Below are 18,831 nucleotides of genomic sequence, written 5' to 3'. Positions count from 1 at the left end.
GCACGTTCCTCTCCCTGCCCCGGCCAGAGCTGTGCCCGGCTTCGGGCAGAGACTCCAGTCCACACCTCCGCTCCTCCACAGCTGTCTGAAATGTCTGTGACCCTGATGAGAGACCCCTCCATGTCAGCTCTTGGGGTCACCACCCTCACCCCCTCCTCAACCTGCCCGTCGCTGGTGGAAGGACGCTACAACACCATGGAAGTCAGGTATGAAGGTGGCCGGGATGTCGGGTTGAGTCCCAAGTGTTCACCAAGCAGAATGGCAGTACTTCTCAGGCATGGTCCCACCTGATGGGTGCTCTTCATCCTCCTCCAACACCGTCCTTTTTCCTCCCCTCAGAACCCCACAGGTCTCCTCCAGGGTGGAGAGTCCTGACCTGGAGCCTGTGGTGGAAGGAGAGCAGAAGAAGTCCCCAGCCCGCCGGCCTGAGGATGAGAAGGAGCCTCAGCGGCAGCTGGTGCCTGACATTCAGGAGATCCGAGTCAGGTAGGAGCCACTGGGGAGGCCAGGAGGGGACCCCTAAAGGGACAGAGGGGGCAACCAGTGGCTTGGGGGAGAAAGGTGACAGTGCTCTACTGCAGCCATCTCCTTGCAGCCCATGTCCCAACCCGATCCAACCCTCTCTGTCTCTCTGCAGCCCCATCGTCTCCAAAAAGGGCTACCTGCACTTCCTGGAGCCCCACACCAATGGGTGGGTGAAGCGTTTTGTGGTGGTCAGGCGCCCGTACGTCTACATCTACAACTCAGACAAGGACTCAGTGGAGAGGGCCATACTCAACCTCTCCAAGGCCCAAGTGGAGTACAGTGAGGACCAGCAGGCCATGCTGAAGGTGGGTGCCAGCCTCACATGGGGAGCCTCAACACCCTGGGGCAAGGTGCTGACCCCAAGCTCTCCCCTAGCAGACCCCCAACACGTTTGCGGTGTGCACGGAGCACCGGGGCATCCTGCTGCAGGCAAGCAGTGACAAGGACATGCACGACTGGCTCTATGCCTTCAACCCCCTCCTGGCTGGGTCCATAAGGTACGTAGTGGGTGACAGAAGGGGTGTGCTTTGGTGGATGGGCAGTAGGAAGGGGTGGGGAGGTCACCAGTGGCTGAGTGTTATCCCTGGGCTGCAAGCTGCTGTCCTTCCTGGCCAGACATGGGGAATGCCTGCTGAGCCAGGCTGGGATGGAAAAGGCTCTGAGCTGACAGAGTTTGGGTTGTGTTCATTATGATTTCAGCTCTGCCACTTTATAGCTGTAAGGAGTTACTCCTCCCCACTTAACCAAAGGCCAGGTTGTGGCTGGTGCAGGGACCGAGCTCAAAGCAGCACCCATGTGCAGCACACTGAACTTTTGCTCTTCTTGAAAACAACTCGAGAAGTTCTTGAGATCCTCTCGAATTGCAGAAGGGGAATAGGAACCAATGCACAGAGATTTGTGAGCCCTGGCTAAGGAGCACTGTTAACCCCATGGCCCTCTGGCTCCAGCTGGACTCAAGAACCAGCCTGCACCCAAGATACCACAGATCTCCCTTTCCTCATCTCTGACTTCTTTTGTCTCTTGGTTTCCAATTCAGATCCAAGCTGTCCAGAAGGAGAACAGCCCAGATGAGAATCTAACCTGAAAACCACCCTCCACCTCATCCGTCTGCCAACAGGATCAAGATAGCAGATTCTGTCTCAAGAGTCCCCATGTTAACATCCGATCTCTCACACCATCTGCTGCCCCAGCTGCCTGCTCCATGGAAGGATCCGTCTCGATCTACACCTTCACGGGGGAAACTCATTTCTGTTCGTAGCTGCAAACGCCCGGTCCCACCTGGGCAGGATTTCTCGTGTGCATGTGATCTTCTGCCCGTCCCCCCCAGGGGTGGCCTTCATGTCACACAACCTGTAACGCTCCAGAAAGGTTCCTTTCGGAGAGGAGGGAGCAAGGAGGGTAGATCCGGTTAAAAGCTGGTCTTTGATCTACAGAGGTAGCGGTGTTGTAAAGCTCAGAGATGAGAAATCAGGAGGAATTGCTTCCACGTGAAGGGAAAGTGGTAGTTTAGGTACGGGGATCTCCTAATTTATTGTTTCTACAAAAGATGGCAGGGCAAAATCAGGTGTCAGTAGTTTAAGATTATATTTATAAAGTATTTATTTCTATCTACATCACAAAAACCCATACACTGGGTCCTGGCCCCCGAACAATGCCTCCCCTGAGCCGGGGAGAGGCTTGGCAGCGGGCTGGTGCCAAGGCCACCGCAGCCCCTCTCCCAGAGACACCCTGCTGGGAGAAGGGACCAAACACGGCTCCTGCGGTGCGCTCACCCTCTCTCCCCATCCTTCCCTCAACCTTCTGCTTTGCCCCCCAGCGCTTAAACTACTTTTCCCAGAAGCGGTGACCAGACGAGGCACCACGTCTTCCCAAGCGAGGCAATTCCTCCCTGCCCCATCTACCTCTGATGGGGGACACAAGCTGTTTTGGGTGGCCAGGGCACCCACATGCACATGGATGAGCCAGCTGCCTGAGCCCCGTGGGATGGTTGAGCCTCACTGAGTGCAAGTGCATTTGGGCTCCTTTTTGTGTCCGCTGCCTGAAATGCAGCCCACGTTGGCTGTCCCCATGCTGCCCCCGGGGCCTCCTACCAAACAGCTGAGGTTGGCTTTGCCATGGGGGGGGGGAGCATGGAGGCTGGGCAGGCTGTTCCCAAAGCTGGCTGACAATGGCTGGGATTTGGAGCAGCCATCCCAGCCCCACAGCTCCTCACCGCCCTAGCCCCCAAAAGCTCTGCTGTCCCCTCCTGCAGGAAGAACAGGGCTGAGGCAGGTGTTTGGGCAGTGCAGAGACCAGCATTGTGGTGAGGATGGTGGGGAGCAGAGAGGCCGGGGCTTCTTACTTTCACAGCTGATGTTTTTGTACCCCACTCCCCCTGTTCCAGAAGTGCAATCCCACCTTCCTCCCCTCACCTCCATAGATGAGTCAGTCTATGGCTGCAGCACAGCCGTGCTGGCGGGGCTCCCCACGGCCTCCTCCTCCCCAGCGAATCCCTCACCCACTCGCTCACTCACGTCCCTCCTCTCATCTGTTTGTTGGTCGTTTTGCCCAGTGCGGGTGCTTCACTTCAGGGCTTCCCTATGGTGGCCCATGCAGCTCCGGGCAGGAAGGCGGGCGCCTTCCCCCGCACATCCCCGGGCCCTGCTGGGCCTCGCTTCACTGTCACGCATTCACAGCCAACCTTAATTTGCACAGCACGGCCACACCTCGGCCCCACCACCGCTCATCCCCTGTGTGTGTCGGTGCGGTGCTGGGCAGGGGCCGTCCCTCCATGCTGTTTGCTCCTTTGGAACCCCACAGGGACACAGGGGTGGCCGGGCATCGCTCCCCGTTCAGCTGCTTTCCCCGTGGGTAGGATCCCAGTTTGGCCCAACTCCTGCCTGGGGGCGAGAGGCTCCTCGGGGTGAAGGCAGCTCCTGGTGGAGCCCTTCGACAGGGCCGGGCCCGGTGTCTGCCAGCAACCAGACACTTCTCTGGCGGCCATAGGGGTTGTGTGCCCGGCTCCGCACTGTGCCTGAGGCCAGCCAACCTGCAGCGCACACTGCGGGCCGGGCTGGAGCCCTTTGATGCCCTTTGAGGCCCGTTTCAGCCCCGCGTCCTCTCGGCCCCATGTGGGACCGCAGCCATCCCCACTCCCACTCCTGTGCCCCCCCTCCCCGTGTTGGAGCTTTGGGCCCCGGCCTCCTGCCCGCGCGCCAGGCTTGTTCGGTTCTGAAATAAATGTGGCATTGACGCAGCGCCTCGAGCCGTGATTCAATGGGCGTCGAGGGCACCGGGCACGTGGGGGCGGCGGGGCGCTGCCATCCCTCCCTCCGCCACGAGGGGGCGCTTCCTCATCCACCCCCCCCCGATAGCCGGGCACGCGGCTGGCGCCCTGCCGCCCCATTGGCAGAGCGGCGTTGATTGGCAGCGCCGTTCCGCTTAGCGATTGGTCAACACTCCTCTACGTCACCGCCCCTCGGCGGCGTGTTGATCATCTTCGCAGCACTTCCTCCGTCGCCGCGCCGGCTTCCGGCCTTTCCACAGGTTCCTATTGGTTGTCGTGCCGCAATGTCCCGCCCCTCGGGGTTGATTGGCAGGGGCGGGGCGCGGCGTTGGGCCGGGTGGTGGATGGATGGATCTGTTCGGGGACCTGCCCGAGCCCGGCGGATCCGAGCGGGGTGAGGGGGGGACAAGGAGGGGGACAAGGGGGATTAACGGCGGGGGGCAGGGCCGCAACGGGCCGGGGGCGGACGGCGGGGATTAACGGCGGTGCGGCCTGGAGGGCGCTCAGTGCGGGGCTGAGAGGGCCGGGCCTGTCCGTTGTACCGGGCCTGTCCGTTGTACGAGCCGCTGCCGCTGTGTTGCAGGGAACGAGGCCCAGCGGCAGCTGCGGCTGTTCGATGACCTCCCGGCTGCCGGCAGCGCTGGCACAGGTAGGGCAGCCTCTGCTCAGCCGCCCTTGTGTAGTCGGTGCACGCTATGCTGGGTGTGCGAAGCTTTGTGCCTTTCTATTTGTGCCTTCTTGCCTTTCTATTATGCTCCAGGTAAAGGAAGCTCGTTCCTCTTCGATGACCTCCCTCCAGCCAGCAGCAGTGATGCAGGTGAGCGGCTGTGTTGGCTCTGCTGGCCTGACCTGCCCAGCCTCTTCATAACCAACCTGCTGGCAGCAGGGCTCTGTGTAGTATTGAAGTATTGATGAAGTATTGATAATGGTTGGACTAGATGATCTTCTAGGTCTTTTCCAACCTTAATAATTCTGTGATTCTGTGTGCAGCCGGGTGGTTGCTAACTGCTGGGGGGGGGGAAACTGTATCACATGGGAACAGGAAAAGGTTCTGATGCCACAGATTTAATTGATAGTTCTTTCTTCTTCTTCTTCTAACTTGTGCCCTGTGTTCTGAATACACTGTGCACCTTCAAAGTAATGATGTGTGCTTCCTTGTGTTGTTGTGGCCACAACTCCACAGACACAAATATTAATTAAAGCCAAGCAAGGCTCCGATCTGGAATGTTAACTGTCTGAACACATGACTGCAATAAAGACCAGGAGCTAGGAAATGGTTTGTGGCCTGGAAAGAGTCAGGTGCCCTCTAGCTGTATATGGCTGTACTGTGGCTGAGGGAGGGCCATGTGATTCAAGGTGACCACATCTGTGTGTGCTGGGCTGGATAGTGGTGTGGGCTGCTGTCACTTCATGCTGTGTGAGCACGTGAGTCTGTGCTACTGAGAGTGCTGCAGTGCAATAGGTCTTACTGCTGAAGTCCTACAAATAAAACCAAGATGGGAGTCCTCAGCTGCCTGCTTTTATTCTCTTTCAGCCTCCAGTGCTCCTGAGCAGGTGTCAGCGGGGGGCGATGCAAAAGGAGAGAAAAGGAAGTCCTTGGAGGAGGAAGAGAAGAATGGCAGGGAAGAACTTGTGGAAAAGAAAGTTTGTAAAGGTTTTCAGACAGTTTGAAAACAAATGTACTCAATTTGTACTTCTGATGTTTTGCTGAGGAGGTCCAGACTCAAGCTGAGCCTTGGTTCTTCACTCTGCTGGCATTTGCAACTTCTCGTGGGGAGCAGGCTGCAATGGAAGGAGCCCCTCAAACTCTCTGGCGTTCTGCCTCCCTCACATGGGCCTCCTTACCAGCCTGCTGAAGTGGCAGGAGCTGGGCAGTGTGAGTGCCTTGGCATCTGCAGAGTAAGGGCTTGTGCTGCCAGCAGGGGAACTGGGTGTGAAGCCTCTGGAAGGCTTGACCTGCACCAGTTTCTTTTGCCAGATCCACAAATCTCTCTTGAGTGGCTGCTGAGAAAGCCAGGGAGAGAGGGTTATTTGTATTGACATATAATACATTTGACTTCAGTGCAAGTTCCCATGTGTTATGTTCAGCTTTGGGAAACCAGATGTATTCAGTGAAAAGGAAATTACATATTCTGGAAACAGCAGACTTTGGTTTCCTGCTCTCACCCATTCTTTAAGGCTAAGCTTTCTTTAATCTTCTGTTTCAGCTGTGCCATTCATTCTTCCCCCCCCATTTCATAAGAGCCCTCTGTAATGCCCAGCAGTGCTGCTTGTGTACAGCTGTCCCCACAAACAGTGCAGGCTGCTTTTGTAGCTGCAGACCTCGTGTCACAAAATACACCGTGCTCAGCAGAAGGTGCCAGATGGGCTGCTGAAAAGCAAGGGCCACGCTTTGCTGTGCTTTTGTGAAAGCTGGAAAGTGACCATCAGTGTGAGCTGAGACAATGAGGGAGTTTGATTGGCGTGTGTCTGTTTGTCTCCTTTAGGGTCAGTGGGCATCCTTGGACTGAAGGGCTACGTGGCAGAGAGGAAAGGTGAAAGAGAAGACATGCAGGATGCACATGTCATCTTAAATGATATCACTGAGGAGTGCCAGCCTCTGCCCTCCCAAGTGTAAGTGACCCCTGACCTCCAAAGCTGGGGGATAAAACTGTGGATGGCAGCCAGGTGTGGAGGTGAAGGAGCTCCAGTTTGCCTCGGCGAAGCCTGTGTTGTGTGTGATGGTTTTTGCTTTAAGCAGCTGCTGCTCCTGCTTGCAGGCTGCTTCATGATGTGTCTTTTGGGCTTGTTATTAGGAAATCTGGAGTTAATCGTTAGCCCTGTTCCTGAGCGTGTCACAGGATTAGGTTATATATAAATACCTTCCAGTGGTACTCAGTGAATTTAGTCACTGACTTCACATGGACTGTGAGGCCTAATAACTCTTGTTATTGAGTTTCTGATACCCTCATTGAAGCATGGATGTTTCAAGATGCTGATTTTAACTGCAAGCAATTAGTCCTCACCTTGGGGGTTATTACAGAGTGTGAAAGAAATCCTTAATCTGTGGCAACAGAGAGTGCCTGAAGAGAGAGCAAATGTTAGAACTCTCTCACCTGAAAAGCTTATTTATCTTGGGAAGTAAAGTATAAATGTGCATGCATGTATATATTCATGTTTAAAAGAGTGCTCTCAAGTGTTGTTTTGATGCTGTGTTTAGCTTCTGAACTCGTCCTGAGAGCTTTGTTTGATGAAGGATCCAAGCTTCCTGTCTGTAGTGCAGTTGCAGCAAACTTAGGCCATGCAAGGAGCTGTAGGATTGCTCAGACTGCTGCAGCACCTGCTGGGTGAAGCGTTTAGCTGCTTTTAGGCCCAGCTGTGGTCTATAAACTATATTATACTTCTGATCTTCTGCAGAGAAGGCAGTTACAAGGAAGTATTCAGTGCTTATGCGTGTAAACCATGAAAATCCTTTACTGCATGAGCTTTGCATCTTGTTACCTCCGCTTGTGCCTGAGAGTGCAGCATTTCTTATGCTGGCTGAGGTGGGGCAGGAACAAATGTATTCAGTCCCGTCCTCTGGCTGACAGCCTTTCTTGTTCCCTCCTAGCACACGTGTCTCATACTTCGCTGTTTTTGATGGCCACGGGGGAGTCCGAGCCTCAAAGTTTGCAGCACAGAACCTGCACCTCAACCTGATCAAGAAATTTCCAAAAGGTGAGAGGGTGGAGGGAGGGCTGTAGGACAGTGGTCACCTTTTATACTGTGAAGTTGTGGCTGCTGCTTAAGGGAATGGATTTGCTGCTGTGTAGTTCTGCAGTTTCCGTTCCTTATTCCAAATGGGCTTGTGTGCACAGAGACCACTCCGTCTCCTGGGGAAAAGAATTGGAAGCCTTTTTTGGAATGAAAGTGCAAGCAGCCAGTATTGAACCACTAACCGAGCCTGGGATGTTCTATTGCCAGGCTTGGCAGTGCTGCTTTGTGAGAAAAGGAAGAGTAAAAATAACCTCTCTAGAGGAGGGGGGGGGGGATTTATCGTAAGTTCTACATACATTTTATCAGGCTGACTTTGGTAGCACGGGTTTGGGATGTGTTTCAGCTGCTGTGTGTGCTACCCGATGTGCTGCCATCCATTCTGCGTGATGGGAGGGATGGGTTGGATGTATTTTAGCAGGAGGTCAGTTGCTCTTTTCCCTGTCTGGCAGGTGAGGTGGTCAGTGTGGAGAAAACCGTGAAGAGATGCCTTTTGGACACCTTCAAACATACAGATGAAGAGTTTTTAAAGCAGGCATCCAGTCAGTAAGTGTTAATGCTTCCTGTGAGGAAGCCTTGAGTCGTGTCTTGGTGAAACACCAAGTACAGCTGTGTGCCAGGCTGTGCCTTCCTGCTTGAGCTCAGTCACAGCATGTTCTAGTCTTACCCTGCAGCAAGCAGCCTGCCAGGACCCTTTGGGCTAAAATACCTGCTAATGGCAAAGAAAGGAGCCAAAACATAGCCATTTCATCTAATAAACACTTCTCAGCTTACCTGGAGCTCCAGGGATACGAGCTTAACTACAGCAAGTGAACTATCAGGGGTGTGACCAAGCAATTGGAGTTACTGCTGAGGTGAAGGTGAGGACTGAAGTGGGCAGGAAGAATATGGTGAGAAAAGGAAGGGAAGGCAAAAGGATTGTAACTCAGTTGCAGCCCTTTTGTTTTTTGTTTCAACTTGGCTGCCTGCAGGTGTGACTTACTGAGGGCTTGCTGGCTGCTGAATGTCACTGTATGACACTTCCTCCAGTCCCCAGGAGCACTCAGTCAGCAACTTCTCAACAGCTTTCCTTTTTGGTAACCTCACTGTTGTTTCCTCAGAAAGCCTGCGTGGAAGGATGGCTCCACAGCCACGTGTGTCCTGGCTGTAGACAATACTCTCTACATCGCCAACCTCGGAGACAGCCGGGTAAGCAGAATAGAGATGCCCACTGTTGGTGTCTCGACTCCTCTGCAAGCTTGCTAGCTCTGCAGGGTGAGTTCTGTTGCCTGTATTATTTGCAGGCAAGTGCTGCGGGGAAATACTGCAATCCTTTTGTACTCTGTTGCAGAGATCACAGTTACCTTTTAACATTTAAGTTGGCTTTTCTTTTGTGTATGTAGGAAGCCTCAAGCGCAAGCTTTATAGCTCTCTCAGGAAGTTCTTGCCAAGGTTTTGGTATTTACTCACAAGGGTCTTTTGTCAGCACAGGCGATTCTGTGTCGTTACAATGAAGAGAGCCAGAAGCACGCGGCCTTAAGCCTGAGCAAGGAGCACAACCCCACCCAGTATGAGGAACGTATGAGGATACAGAAAGCGGGGGGAAATGTCAGGTAAGTGCCTGAAGGTGGTGAGTGAGCAAACCAAAATGCTGGCTCAACTCTGGATGTAGAGTTTCTGGAGTTTAGCATGCCTGCTAGTGAGAGCCTAGAGGTAATTTCACTGCCTATGAGTGATTCCTCAGTTATCTGAGGAGTCTTTGGCCTGAGTTGGCTGGTGGGTGCTGGTTCCCTTGGACTTAAAATGGTGACAGTGTTGTGCTGCAAAGGTAGGAACTTGTCCCTAACTGAAAACCTGATGGCATAACATCAGCACAGACATGCTTAAACTTCAGCTGTAGAACTGCAGAGTTAGAGCAGGGAGAGAGAAAACAAACAACCTTGAATTCTCCTGACTTCATTTCTTCCTTCCCCTCTCTATTTGTTTGTGTGAAAGACTGGGAAACACACAGAATAGGGTAGAGGCCTGAAAGGCAAAAGATTTGAGCTTGCTGGGGAAGTGGGTTTGGTTTTGTGTGAGGCAGCTCAGTGGCTGGTGTAGAAGAGCAAGATGTGTGTATGTAGAGGAGACTCAGCATTTTTTTCTCCTCGTGCAGGGATGGAAGAGTGCTGGGAGTGCTGGAGGTTTCCCGCTCCATTGGGGACGGCCAGTACAAGCGCTGTGGTGTAATCTCTGTGCCAGATATCAAACGCTGCCAGCTCACACACAATGACAGGTAAATCGTGCCTGCTCACGAGGAGGCTGCTGTGTCCTGGCTCTGCTCAGCAGCAACGCAAGCTGCTTCCAGAGCTAAGGTACTTGAGGCTAATCATCCAGAGTTAAAGGATGCTTTTGCTGCTGATGTCCCTCTGCTCCTGTTCCTTACCAGTACAGTGGGGCAATGCTGCTGTCTCACTCTGCCAACACACTGAAGGCTCCTGTTGGAGAAACCAGCCTCACAGTGGTTGATAACACACAGGCCTTTGTGCTCTAAGCTTGTGCACCTGTCTTCAAGCAGGTGGTTAAGGCGTGAATCCTTGGATCCCTGTGCTGCCCAAGCGATGTTCCTAGAAGCTGTGGTGCCCAAATACACCATTGCATTCAGCTCTGATTTTTGAAGATTTGAGATAATTTTCCTGCAAGTGATTGATGATGATAAATTACACTCAGTTCAATACAGCCCTGAGTGCTCTCAGAGGCAAGTGGGTGGGTCAGCCACCGTGCTCCTGCTTCCGGTGGGATTAGAATTCCATAGCAAGCGACCTGCTAAAATATTTTAAGGGATATTCTGAACATCAGAGTCTGAAACTGCCTTCCAAGATGTGCATTGCTGTGGCAGAGGGGATGTTGTTTTCTGTTTGGTGACTGTCTGGGGCTCCTGGTTAGTGCAAACCCCTGTGCAGGACAGGGAGTGCACAGCAAGCTGTTTCCTTCTCCCCACTGGGAGCTGAGAGATAGATAGCTCCTCCCATGGGGTTTTGCATCCCTTGTGTTTACACCAGGAGCACAGCATTGTAAAGGACTGCACTTAAGGTATTAAGCTGTGTTGCTCTGTTTCCTTGCACTTGGCTACTTAGCAGGGAAAACATGTGAATGAAAGGATCTGGGAGCTGTTATTAGAGAAACAGTGCAGCTTCCCAGCAAGGCGTAGGGGCATAGTAGCATAGTATGTGGCCTTGCTTAATAGTGCGTGTCAGCCTCCTAGGATGTCCAGATAGGTCTGACATGGCTCATCTGACTCTCAGCTTGCAGTCTGAACTGCCTCAGCTCCCTGAGTGGCTGGTGGTGAGAGGCCTCCTGGTGCCTCTGAGGGGCTTTGAGATGAGCTTTTGTGCACTGTGCCTTTGCATTGAGGCATGGATACTCATTACAAGAAAAGAGAAGTGCAGAGGGACGTGGCTTTAGCTGGGGAGTCAAAGCTTCATCCTCGTAACCTGTCTGACTTCCAGGTTCATCCTGATAGCGTGTGACGGCCTCTTTAAAGTCTTTACGCCAGAAGAAGCTGTGAACTTCATTGTGTCCTGCTTGGAGGTGAGGAGGAGGCTGGGCTACTCATGCATTCATTTTTCAGAACAGGAGCTGTGAAATCATATGTGACTTGTTCCCTCCAGGCTAATTAGCTGAACAATGAGCAGGTGGTGCAGAAATGTACTTCTGCCAGGGGCTGCTCTCTATTGATGCTCGTCCTTATTTATTTTGCTTCCCTGTGCTCAGAAATAACCATGTGCCTGCACTGCTGTGCTTTACTGGGGGGATCAGTGTTGTCTTTCCCTTATCCCAATAGGATAAGAACATCCAGAAAAGAGAAGGGAAGCAGGAAGCAGATGCTAGATATGAAGCTGCCTGTAACAGACTGGCCAACAAGGCAGTGCAGCGAGGGTCGGCGGACAACGTGACGGTCATGGTGGTCCGGATAGAGCACTGAGAGATGAGGAGCAGCAGCGAGGCCCCCATCTGATGTCAAGATGGGACAAGTTGGTGTGGGTGCGTGCGCGGTGGGGGGAGGGCCCTGCTGCATGCTTCTCAGTGTAAATAAAGGTTTTTTTCTAATAGTTTTAGTTCACTTGGCTAGCAGTGTTTTCTAAGCAGTTACTACAGTGGATCAGCTTGTGGGGGAGTTTTGTGTCCTGTTCACCCTCACCCCCTTTGAATGTCCTGACAAACCAAATAAATCCATTTGGTAGAGTTGCTGGTGAGAGCAGGCATCTTTGTGCACATACTGCCACCTGTTCAAATGCTGCAGCTTTGCTGTTTGTTTCCTCGAGCTCTGTGTGACACTTAGGGGGAGCTCTGAGCACCAGGGCCTTGGCTGGGCTCTGTTTGCCACCTGCTGCTGATGGGAAGGAAATTGTTTGGTTCTGGAGCATGAAGTGCTCCAAGTGGCCCTGGGAGGGCAGCAGGGGTCCTGCTCCCATGCACAGTGTGCCTCACCAGCCCTGTAGGCGGCCCTGATTGACACAGGGATTCCCCTATCTGGACACACAGGCGGGCCACAGAGCTCCTTGTTGTGCACTTTTAATGGGTCAAACATAACAGCACTATAGAACAACTTGATTGAACAATACCAGCATCCCAAGAGCAGAGTGCTGGAGGCTGCATTGGCCTCTGAGGAGGTATGGCTTCATGCTCAGCCCAACCTGGGGCTGTTGGCATCAGAGCTGGAAAAGGGCTGACAAAGTGCCAGGTTGGGTTGCCATTATGGGACCATGTCCCTTGGGTGCTTGGTCACGTGCACTCTGTGTTGCTGTGCAAGGGGAAGCTGACACTGAGCAGCTTCAGCACTGGGGAGGTTTGCCCTGCTTTCCCTGGCCCTCTAGATCCCAAAGCCATGGGGAAAGAAGGCTGGTGGGAAAGGAAGCAGGTTTGAAATACCCCAAAAGCTTTGAGTTTTCTGAGGGTGAGGAAGGCATTCTGGTTTGGTTTTCTTTGTTTTAATTTTAAAAAAAAAAAAAAAAAAGACTGAGATGTTGGTGCCTGTGGTAGGGTCAGGGATGTGAGGTGAGAGAGGGAACACAAGCAGCTCCCTGCCTGGCTGGGGCTGAGTGCTGGTACCTGGGTCACTGCTGTCAGCTCTGCTACCACTCCTGGTCCCCTGGGAAAGCCTCAGTCCACTTGGAGGTGTCCATGAAGATGGAGGAGGAGCTGTGGAAGAGCCAGAGGCAGGGCAGCGAGCCCTCCCGCACCCAGCGGTCCTTGGCGCAGTCATACACCTCCATCTCCACCCGGTAATCCCCGTCCATGCCCTTCCAGTGGCCACCGGTGACGAAGAGCCGATCTCCCAGCGGCACCATCCCGCCGTTCTCATGCAGCGTGTGCAGGAGCTGCACCTGCACCAGGAGAAGGGCAAGTGTTGGGGTCCCACTGCCCAGCACAGCTTTAGCAGCATCCATGCTTTGGGCTCATGCAGTGCACTGTGGGGATGGAGCGTTTGGGGGACTGTGCAGGGGGGTTTCATGCTGGTGGCACTGGGGAAAGCGAGGGTGTTCTCTGCTTAAAGCTGTAACTCTGTGTGGATGCTGTGCTCCTGGAGCATGCCAATACCTTCTGCCAGATGTTGGCCTCTGGGTCGTAGACATGGACCTTCTTGGTGTTGTCCCCGATGAGGTAGATGAGGCCGTGCAGCGTGGCACAGCGTGGGGCTGACAGGTACTTGGGGATGAATGGGGACGTGATCACGCTCCATGCATCTGCAAGGGGCAGCTGTCAGTGGGCAGGCAGGGCCCCAGGTATTCAGGGGAGGTGGAAAGGAGGTAGATTGGCACCCACACTGCAACCAAGGCAGCGCTACAGCCCAGGGGTTTGCTGCAGAGCACCACTGGGGCTGCCCCGGGGGTTTGATGGGCGCTCACCTCGCACAGGGTTGTAGCACTGCAGGGTGAGCGCGTTGTATTTGACGGCGCAGGAGCCCACCAGGTACAGCTTGCCCAGGCAGCCAGCGGCAGCGAAGTTGCTGACATATTTAAGGGCCGGGCTGATGGCTGCCCAGCTCTGGTTGTAGGGGTCGTAGCGCTCCACCTCCACCACTTCCACTGTTGTCCCTACAGGGCAGTGGCACACGCTGCAGCCCTCTGTGCTGTGCCACAACACCCGCCTGTCCCCCAGTGCCACCTTACCCCCGAGGACGTAGATCTCTCCGTTGAGCACAGCGCTGGTGTGGTTGGTCCGCGCTCGCAGCATGGAGGCAATGGCTGTCCAGACACCGTCCTTGGGGCAGAAGCGCCAGGCCTGCGTTGTTGACCACGTGTCATTCCGGGACCCCCGGGAACCACCTACAGGAACAGGCCAGGCCCTGAGCTCAGCTTCTGCTCAGACAGGGGTCCCCTGTCCCTGGGGCGACCCCCAGCCCAGCACCTACCCGTGACATAGACGTCATTGTTCAGCGCCACCAGAGAGAAGCCCCACTTGTTGTAGTCAGGAAAGTCAGGCAGAGCCATCCACCGCCCTGCAAGGCAACAGAGCCACGCTGTCACCCTGTGTGTGGGCTGGAGACACCCCATCTGTACTGTCAGGGGTGGGTACGGCAGCTCAGGGTGGCACCTTTCCACCAGCCCTGATTCATTCTTCCTTCAGCCCATGTCCCTGTGGTGCCGCATGGTTTGAGAGCTGCTTTTCTCCATCCCATCCCATGGGGGAGGAGCCGGGGGATGATGATGATGGGCACTTACGTGTTTTGGGGTTGTAGAAGGCGAAGTTCCTGGGGGCAGCCGGAGTTTCCAGCCCCCCCTCCTCATCCTCGCTCTCCTCCAGCACGCGGCCGCCCACCACCACCAGCACCTCCTCCAGTTTCTGTGGTGGAGCTGCCTTTGGTGGAGCGGGGACGGTGCCGGTGGCACCAAGCGCAGCACGGGAACGGGCCACCAGGGCCTGGCTGGCAGCTGAATCACGGACAAGGGGTTCGGTGGCGAGCAGATTCTGCAGGTAGTGGTCAGGCAGCGAGACCAGGCGGGCCAGCTCCAGCAGCTCAGGCAGGAACTGGGCCCTCTGCCCTGGGTCGTAGCGCACCCAGCGCAGCACGGCTTCGGCCACGCTTTGCTCCTCCTGCACCTGCAGCTGCTCGTTGGAGAGGTAGACGGCCAACCTCTCCTTGGAGAGCTGGAGGAACTCCTCCTGCTGAGAAACAGCCTCAAAGTTCTCCTGCAAGAAGGACCAGGCCTTGGAGGACACCTCGGGGCAGCCGTGGCTCTCGCCAAACTCGCAGATCCCCAGGCAGTTGGTGGCGTCCATCTGCTGCCGCAGGTAGCGGCTGCACACCTGCTGGATGGTGGGGAAGTGCAGCTGGCTGGAGGTGCGCATCAGCCCCTCCACGTTGCTCTGGTTGACGGTCACCTTCCCCGTGTAGGCAAAGTCCAGCAGCATCTCCAGCGCTGCGGGGTCCACCTCCTTCAGCTCCACGCGTGCGGCGATGCTCTCGGCGAAGTCCCCGGAGAACATGGCGTGGAAGTAGTGGCTGCAGAGCGCCAGCACCCCGCGGTGGCACGGGAACTCCCGGCCACCTGCCAGCAGCGTCACATCCGACAGCTTGGGGTGGGCACGCAGCCGCTGCAGCCCCTCCAGCACGCCCTGCGCGTGCGACGGCAGGCAGAAGTCAAAGTCATCCACATTGCGCACCATGGTGCCGGCTTTGCTGGCTGGGGTGGCCGTGGGTCCCCGCAGCAGGAAGGAGCCCGGGCTGAGCGTTGCGAGGCTGTCCCTGCGGGGAGGTGGTAATGGGCCCTTCCTCGCATCGCTGTGTGATGTACGGCACCAGCTGGGGCTGGGGAAGGGATTTCAGGAGCCCTGCTGCCCCCCTGCCCTCACAGCCCGGCGGCTGCGCCTTCCCCACCCTGAGCTGCCATGTATTTCTGGGGGGGAGTTTGCAGTGATCCAGGAGGGTGGTTTTAGGACTGGGATCACATTCAGCCCCCAAAGCTATGACCATTTGCCCTGACACACCAAGGCAATACACATGGAGATGACCCCCCCCCTTGGCACAGCTCTGAGCATCCTGTGCGTGGGGTGTGGATGTGTGGGTGTTCACGGGGAAGGGTCAGACTCATCCTCCCACCCCACCCCACATGCAGTGCTCAGCCCCCAGCCCTGCTGGGCCCCATGCCTGCCCCGCTCCTACCTGGGCTGTGCCCCGCTCAGAGCTCGCCGTGTCCCATGCAGCAGGGAGGGCAGTGGTGGGGGCACAGGAGGGACACGCGGGGTGGTGGTGGTGGGGGCTGAGCCAGGGGGATATTTTTAGCCGGGGCGGGGACAGTGCTCTTAAAGGCACCGCTGGGGCAGAGCTGCCTGCTGCCACCCCAGGGCACCCAAGGGTGCAGAGGGGAAAATCACCTCCTGGGGTACCAGGAGCAACGTGCTGCTGTGTGTGCCCAGGAGGGGACAGACCCCCGGGCTGTTCAATCACACTGCTGTGTCCCATTCCCCTGTCTGGGGCCAGCTGTTAAATATAGGCTCATATCTCAGTCCCGATGTGGAGCACAGCGGGTGGCAGCAGACACAGCACAGCCGGCATGGAGCAGCCAGGCCTTCACGGCGCCAGGGCACTCAGCAAAGCATTCCCCATCACCCCTAAACATCTCAGGGGTTTTTCTGAGACAAAACCAAAAGGCTTTTATTGAGGCCCTTTGAGAAGCACTGAGGGCGTCCGTGGGTGTCATGCGGCATCACTCCTCGAAGCTGAACATCTCAGCCTCCTTCTCCTTCCAGAAGGCGAAGCTGCGGTCGATGCACCTGCAGATCTCCTCCTGGCTGCTGTTGCGGCCGTGGCGGGTTGGGCTGTGTGGGGGGCTGCCCCCCGTGCCCCCTGCCCTCCATGCCGAGCCCTTGGCGGTGCCGAAGAAGCGCTCCTTGATGTCCTCGAATCCATCCCCCCAGCCCCGCCGGCCGGCCGCGATCTCATCGGTGACGGCACGATGGAAGGCGCGAGCGGTGTCCCAGCCGAAGCGGCCCAGGTGGTCGAACACCTCGAAGCAGAGCAGGTGGCGGCCGCGGCGCTCCTCGGGGGGCAGCTCCCGCTCCAGGATGCGGAAATAGCCCAGCATGAAGAGCTCCAGCGTCAGGCTGTCGTAGTCGGCCGGTGTCCCGTCCGCCCGCCGCACAAACTGCTCCGGGGATAGTGGGGCATGTGGGCTGCCCGCAGTGGGGGGCAGCGGTGGCGGGGGGCAGGCGGCCACGTCCCTCCAGCTGCCCAGGAGCTGCTGGATGGCGCTGCACTGCCGTGACAGGCGGCCCCTCCTGCCCTCCTGCTCCTCGCCTGGAGCACCCGCTCTCTCCCTGCGGGCCTGCAGCGCCCGGCAGGCTGCAGCCCAAGAGTTGAGGCCTCCAGCTGAGCGCTTCCAATGGCTGAGGAAGAGCAGCACGATGCGCTCCTTGCGCAGCCCGGCCGACTCCGGCACTGGGGAGCCGCTGCCCTCTGACAGCGCTTCCTCACAGCTGATCCCCGAGTCGCTGGCGGCCTCCACCACCTTAGCGGGCTCGCTCTCCCCGCCGCCATGGCGCTCGAAGGCCCCGCGCAGGCTGCTCACACTCACCCCGCACTGCCGGATCTCCCGCTGTGCCACGCTGCCCGATGGCGTCCGTGGGGCTGCAGGGAGTGGTGCGGGAGGTGGGGCGGGCATAGGGCTGCTGCGAGCCCCCTCTGCATTGGCCAACAGCGCTTCCAGGCTGCCCACCACGCCAGCCAGGCGGCCACACCAGAGCGGCAAGGGCTGCCCTGGGGCTGGAGGAGGGCTGTGCACAGTGATGCTGAGCAGCGGGGAGGGCAGCAGTGTGCGCAGCTCTTGCGCCAGGCGCTGCAGCTCGCCCTGGTAGGCCTCTCCTCGCCGCCGCAGCCGCAGGCTCTCCACCGCCCACTCCAGCTGCTGCAGGTCCGCCTCGGTCAGCAGCTCACCAAATGGGCCCAGCACGGCCTCGTGGGACGGCGAGAAGCGCCACGTGCCCGGCTCCTGCGGCAGGAGGCCATCAGGATGCAGCGACACGAGGGACCCAGTTGTGTCCCACCCGCAGCCTTGACCCTACCTGATCACACGCCGGCACTTCATCTGCCAGCCGTGCCCACAGTCGCCGCACCATCACCTGCCGCTTCCACTCAGGGATGGCGCGGCCCCGCTCGTCGTGCGTGGGCACCAAGGCATCCACATCCAGAGGGTCCACCGCAGTGGTACCGTGGGGGTCTTGCCATGGTGCTGCCGGCTCTGCCGCCATGCCCTGTGCAGCAGCACGGTTCCCACGGGCCTGCCTGGAGCAAAGGGGGAGGGCAGGGGCACGAGCGCGGGATGGCGGAGCGGTGCGGTGACATACCGGGTCCATGAAGGGTGCTGGGATCCTGCCCCGCTGCACGGGTCTGCGGAGCTTCAGCTCGGGCAGTGGTGGCTCACTGGGATGCATCGGCCTCGGCTCTGGGTCCCTACAGGGAGAGGGGAATGGGGACACGTCAGGAGGGGAGAGGAGTCTGCATCCATGCTCTGCTGGGTGGGACAGCAGAACCAGCAGAGGTTCTGTTCACAGTGTTCAGACAGTTATCCCAGGCAAAGCACTCACAGCTAGGTGAGGAGAACCAGGAGAAGCTGCAAGCACATCTGCTGACACAGTCCCGCAGTGCTGGTGTCTATCCGCCTGCAGGGAGGACCTGCAGCTCCCGCAGCCCACGCTGCAGCATGGTCCTGGCTGCGTGCTCTGCTCCTGGGCACAGCGGACACCTTCACTAGCTGCCCTGGGGAACACAGAGAAGGGGAGCTGGGCCTGGGGGAGCTGTGATGGTGCACGGCACTGCTGTTTGCAGAGCAGCACAGACCCCCCCACCAGCAGCCCTGCATTTCTGCATATCCAGGCTTTGCAACCCAGCCTGACCCTGCACACGGCTGAGGCACAGGGGACTAGGCGAGACCTTTCCTGGCCACCTTCCCACCTGCCCAGCAGTGGCCCCACTGCAGGCTCTTTCCTGACCCGCTTGGGCAGGAGCCAGCAGCAGCGTTCCCATGCCTGCCTCAGGCTGAACTGCAGGGACAGCAGCTGCCCCAGGGCACAGAGGGTCTGCATGGGTGGACATCCTGGGGGACACCTGCAATGCCAGGGACCCCCCTATCCATAGCCACACATGAGGCTGTGCCCTCCCCCTATCCACCAGCCTTTCCTTTTCCCATCCCTTCTCCCAGTGCTCACTCACCTCAGGGCTCGCTGCCACAGTCAGTGCTCACAGGGCTGCAGCAGATGGGGCTCAGCAGTGCAGGCTCATCCCAGGGTGTTCCTCCAGCAGAGCACAGTGCTTCTCACCTGCACGGAGCCAGGGGGCACAGGGGGCACGG

General features: G+C 57.1%; 4 protein-coding genes across 63 annotated transcripts in view; 2 read left to right on the top strand and 2 right to left on the bottom strand.

Moving 5' to 3' along the window:
- The window catches only part of KIF1A (kinesin family member 1A), a 31,718-nt gene extending 27,957 nt beyond the window's left edge, over window positions 1-3,761 (top strand). For 19 of the 50 annotated variants that reach the window (XM_015871276.3, XM_015871275.3, XM_085512713.1 and 16 more), the window contains 5 exons: window positions 82-206; window positions 340-486; window positions 638-830; window positions 904-1,022; window positions 1,562-3,761. In XM_015871276.3, coding sequence (XP_015726762.2) covers window positions 82-206; window positions 340-486; window positions 638-830; window positions 904-1,022; window positions 1,562-1,604 — 627 coding nt within the window. In that variant the 3' untranslated portion in view covers window positions 1,605-3,761. Of the gene's footprint in view, window positions 1-27; window positions 207-339; window positions 487-637; window positions 831-900; window positions 1,023-1,561 lie in introns of all 50 variants that reach the window. The other 31 variants (XM_085512707.1, XM_085512706.1, XM_085512703.1 and 28 more) reach the window with 3 other exon arrangements.
- A 340-nt stretch (window positions 3,762-4,101) lies between these two features.
- On the top strand, window positions 4,102-11,727 carry ILKAP (ILK associated serine/threonine phosphatase). 7 transcript variants are annotated; one of them, XR_014933160.1, is made up of 12 exons: window positions 4,102-4,184; window positions 4,374-4,439; window positions 4,551-4,607; window positions 5,325-5,444; window positions 6,277-6,403; window positions 7,380-7,486; window positions 7,975-8,068; window positions 8,623-8,710; window positions 8,988-9,114; window positions 9,657-9,776; window positions 10,990-11,071; window positions 11,325-11,727. XR_014933160.1 is itself a non-coding variant. In XM_085512750.1 (12 exons), exons 5-12 carry the CDS (start codon window positions 6,339-6,341, stop codon window positions 11,463-11,465), a joined length of 819 nt encoding a protein of 272 aa, XP_085368876.1. In that variant the 5' UTR covers window positions 4,102-4,184; window positions 4,374-4,439; window positions 4,551-4,607; window positions 5,325-5,434; window positions 6,277-6,338; the 3' UTR covers window positions 11,466-11,727. The 7 variants fall into 7 exon arrangements, 6 of the variants coding, with proteins under 6 accessions (XP_085368876.1, XP_015726768.1, XP_085368875.1 ...); XM_085512750.1 differs by having other exon boundaries at window positions 5,325-5,434; window positions 8,993-9,114; XM_015871282.2 differs by having other exon boundaries at window positions 8,993-9,114.
- Window positions 11,728-12,039: 312 nt separating this feature from the next.
- On the bottom strand, window positions 12,040-15,725 carry KLHL30 (kelch like family member 30). Of its 3 annotated transcripts, XM_015870961.2 has the most exons (8): window positions 15,648-15,725; window positions 14,867-15,230; window positions 14,206-14,791; window positions 13,896-13,982; window positions 13,654-13,809; window positions 13,390-13,578; window positions 13,082-13,227; window positions 12,040-12,867 (listed from the first exon to the last, which is right to left on the bottom strand). In XM_015870961.2, exons 2-8 carry the CDS (start codon window positions 15,149-15,151, stop codon window positions 12,616-12,618), a joined length of 1,701 nt encoding a protein of 566 aa, XP_015726447.1. In that variant the 5' UTR covers window positions 15,152-15,230; window positions 15,648-15,725; the 3' UTR covers window positions 12,040-12,615. The 3 variants fall into 3 exon arrangements, with proteins under 3 accessions (XP_015726447.1, XP_015726446.1, XP_085368862.1); XM_015870960.2 differs by having other exon boundaries at window positions 14,206-15,230; XM_085512736.1 differs by lacking the exons at window positions 13,082-13,227; window positions 13,390-13,578 and having other exon boundaries at window positions 12,705-12,867; window positions 14,206-15,230.
- A 387-nt stretch (window positions 15,726-16,112) lies between these two features.
- On the bottom strand, window positions 16,113-18,831 carry LOC107317891 (espin like). Of its 3 annotated transcripts, none has more exons than XM_085512737.1 (4): window positions 18,693-18,831; window positions 18,068-18,239; window positions 17,546-17,933; window positions 16,113-17,472 (listed from the first exon to the last, which is right to left on the bottom strand). In XM_085512737.1, exons 3-4 carry the CDS (start codon window positions 17,912-17,914, stop codon window positions 16,192-16,194), a joined length of 1,650 nt encoding a protein of 549 aa, XP_085368863.1. In that variant the 5' UTR covers window positions 17,915-17,933; window positions 18,068-18,239; window positions 18,693-18,831; the 3' UTR covers window positions 16,113-16,191. The 3 variants fall into 3 exon arrangements, with proteins under 3 accessions (XP_085368863.1, XP_085368865.1, XP_085368864.1); XM_085512739.1 differs by lacking the exon at window positions 18,693-18,831 and having other exon boundaries at window positions 17,546-17,734; window positions 17,828-17,933; window positions 18,068-18,205; XM_085512738.1 differs by lacking the exon at window positions 18,068-18,239 and having other exon boundaries at window positions 18,693-18,829.

The sequence above is a fragment of the Coturnix japonica genome, chromosome 12 (assembly GCF_054131305.1).
Source record: "Coturnix japonica strain WE chromosome 12, WE-NBRP24, whole genome shotgun sequence".
NCBI classification, from domain to species: Eukaryota; Metazoa; Chordata; class Aves; order Galliformes; family Phasianidae; genus Coturnix; species Coturnix japonica.
This window is presented reverse-complemented; position numbering and strand designations above follow the sequence as displayed.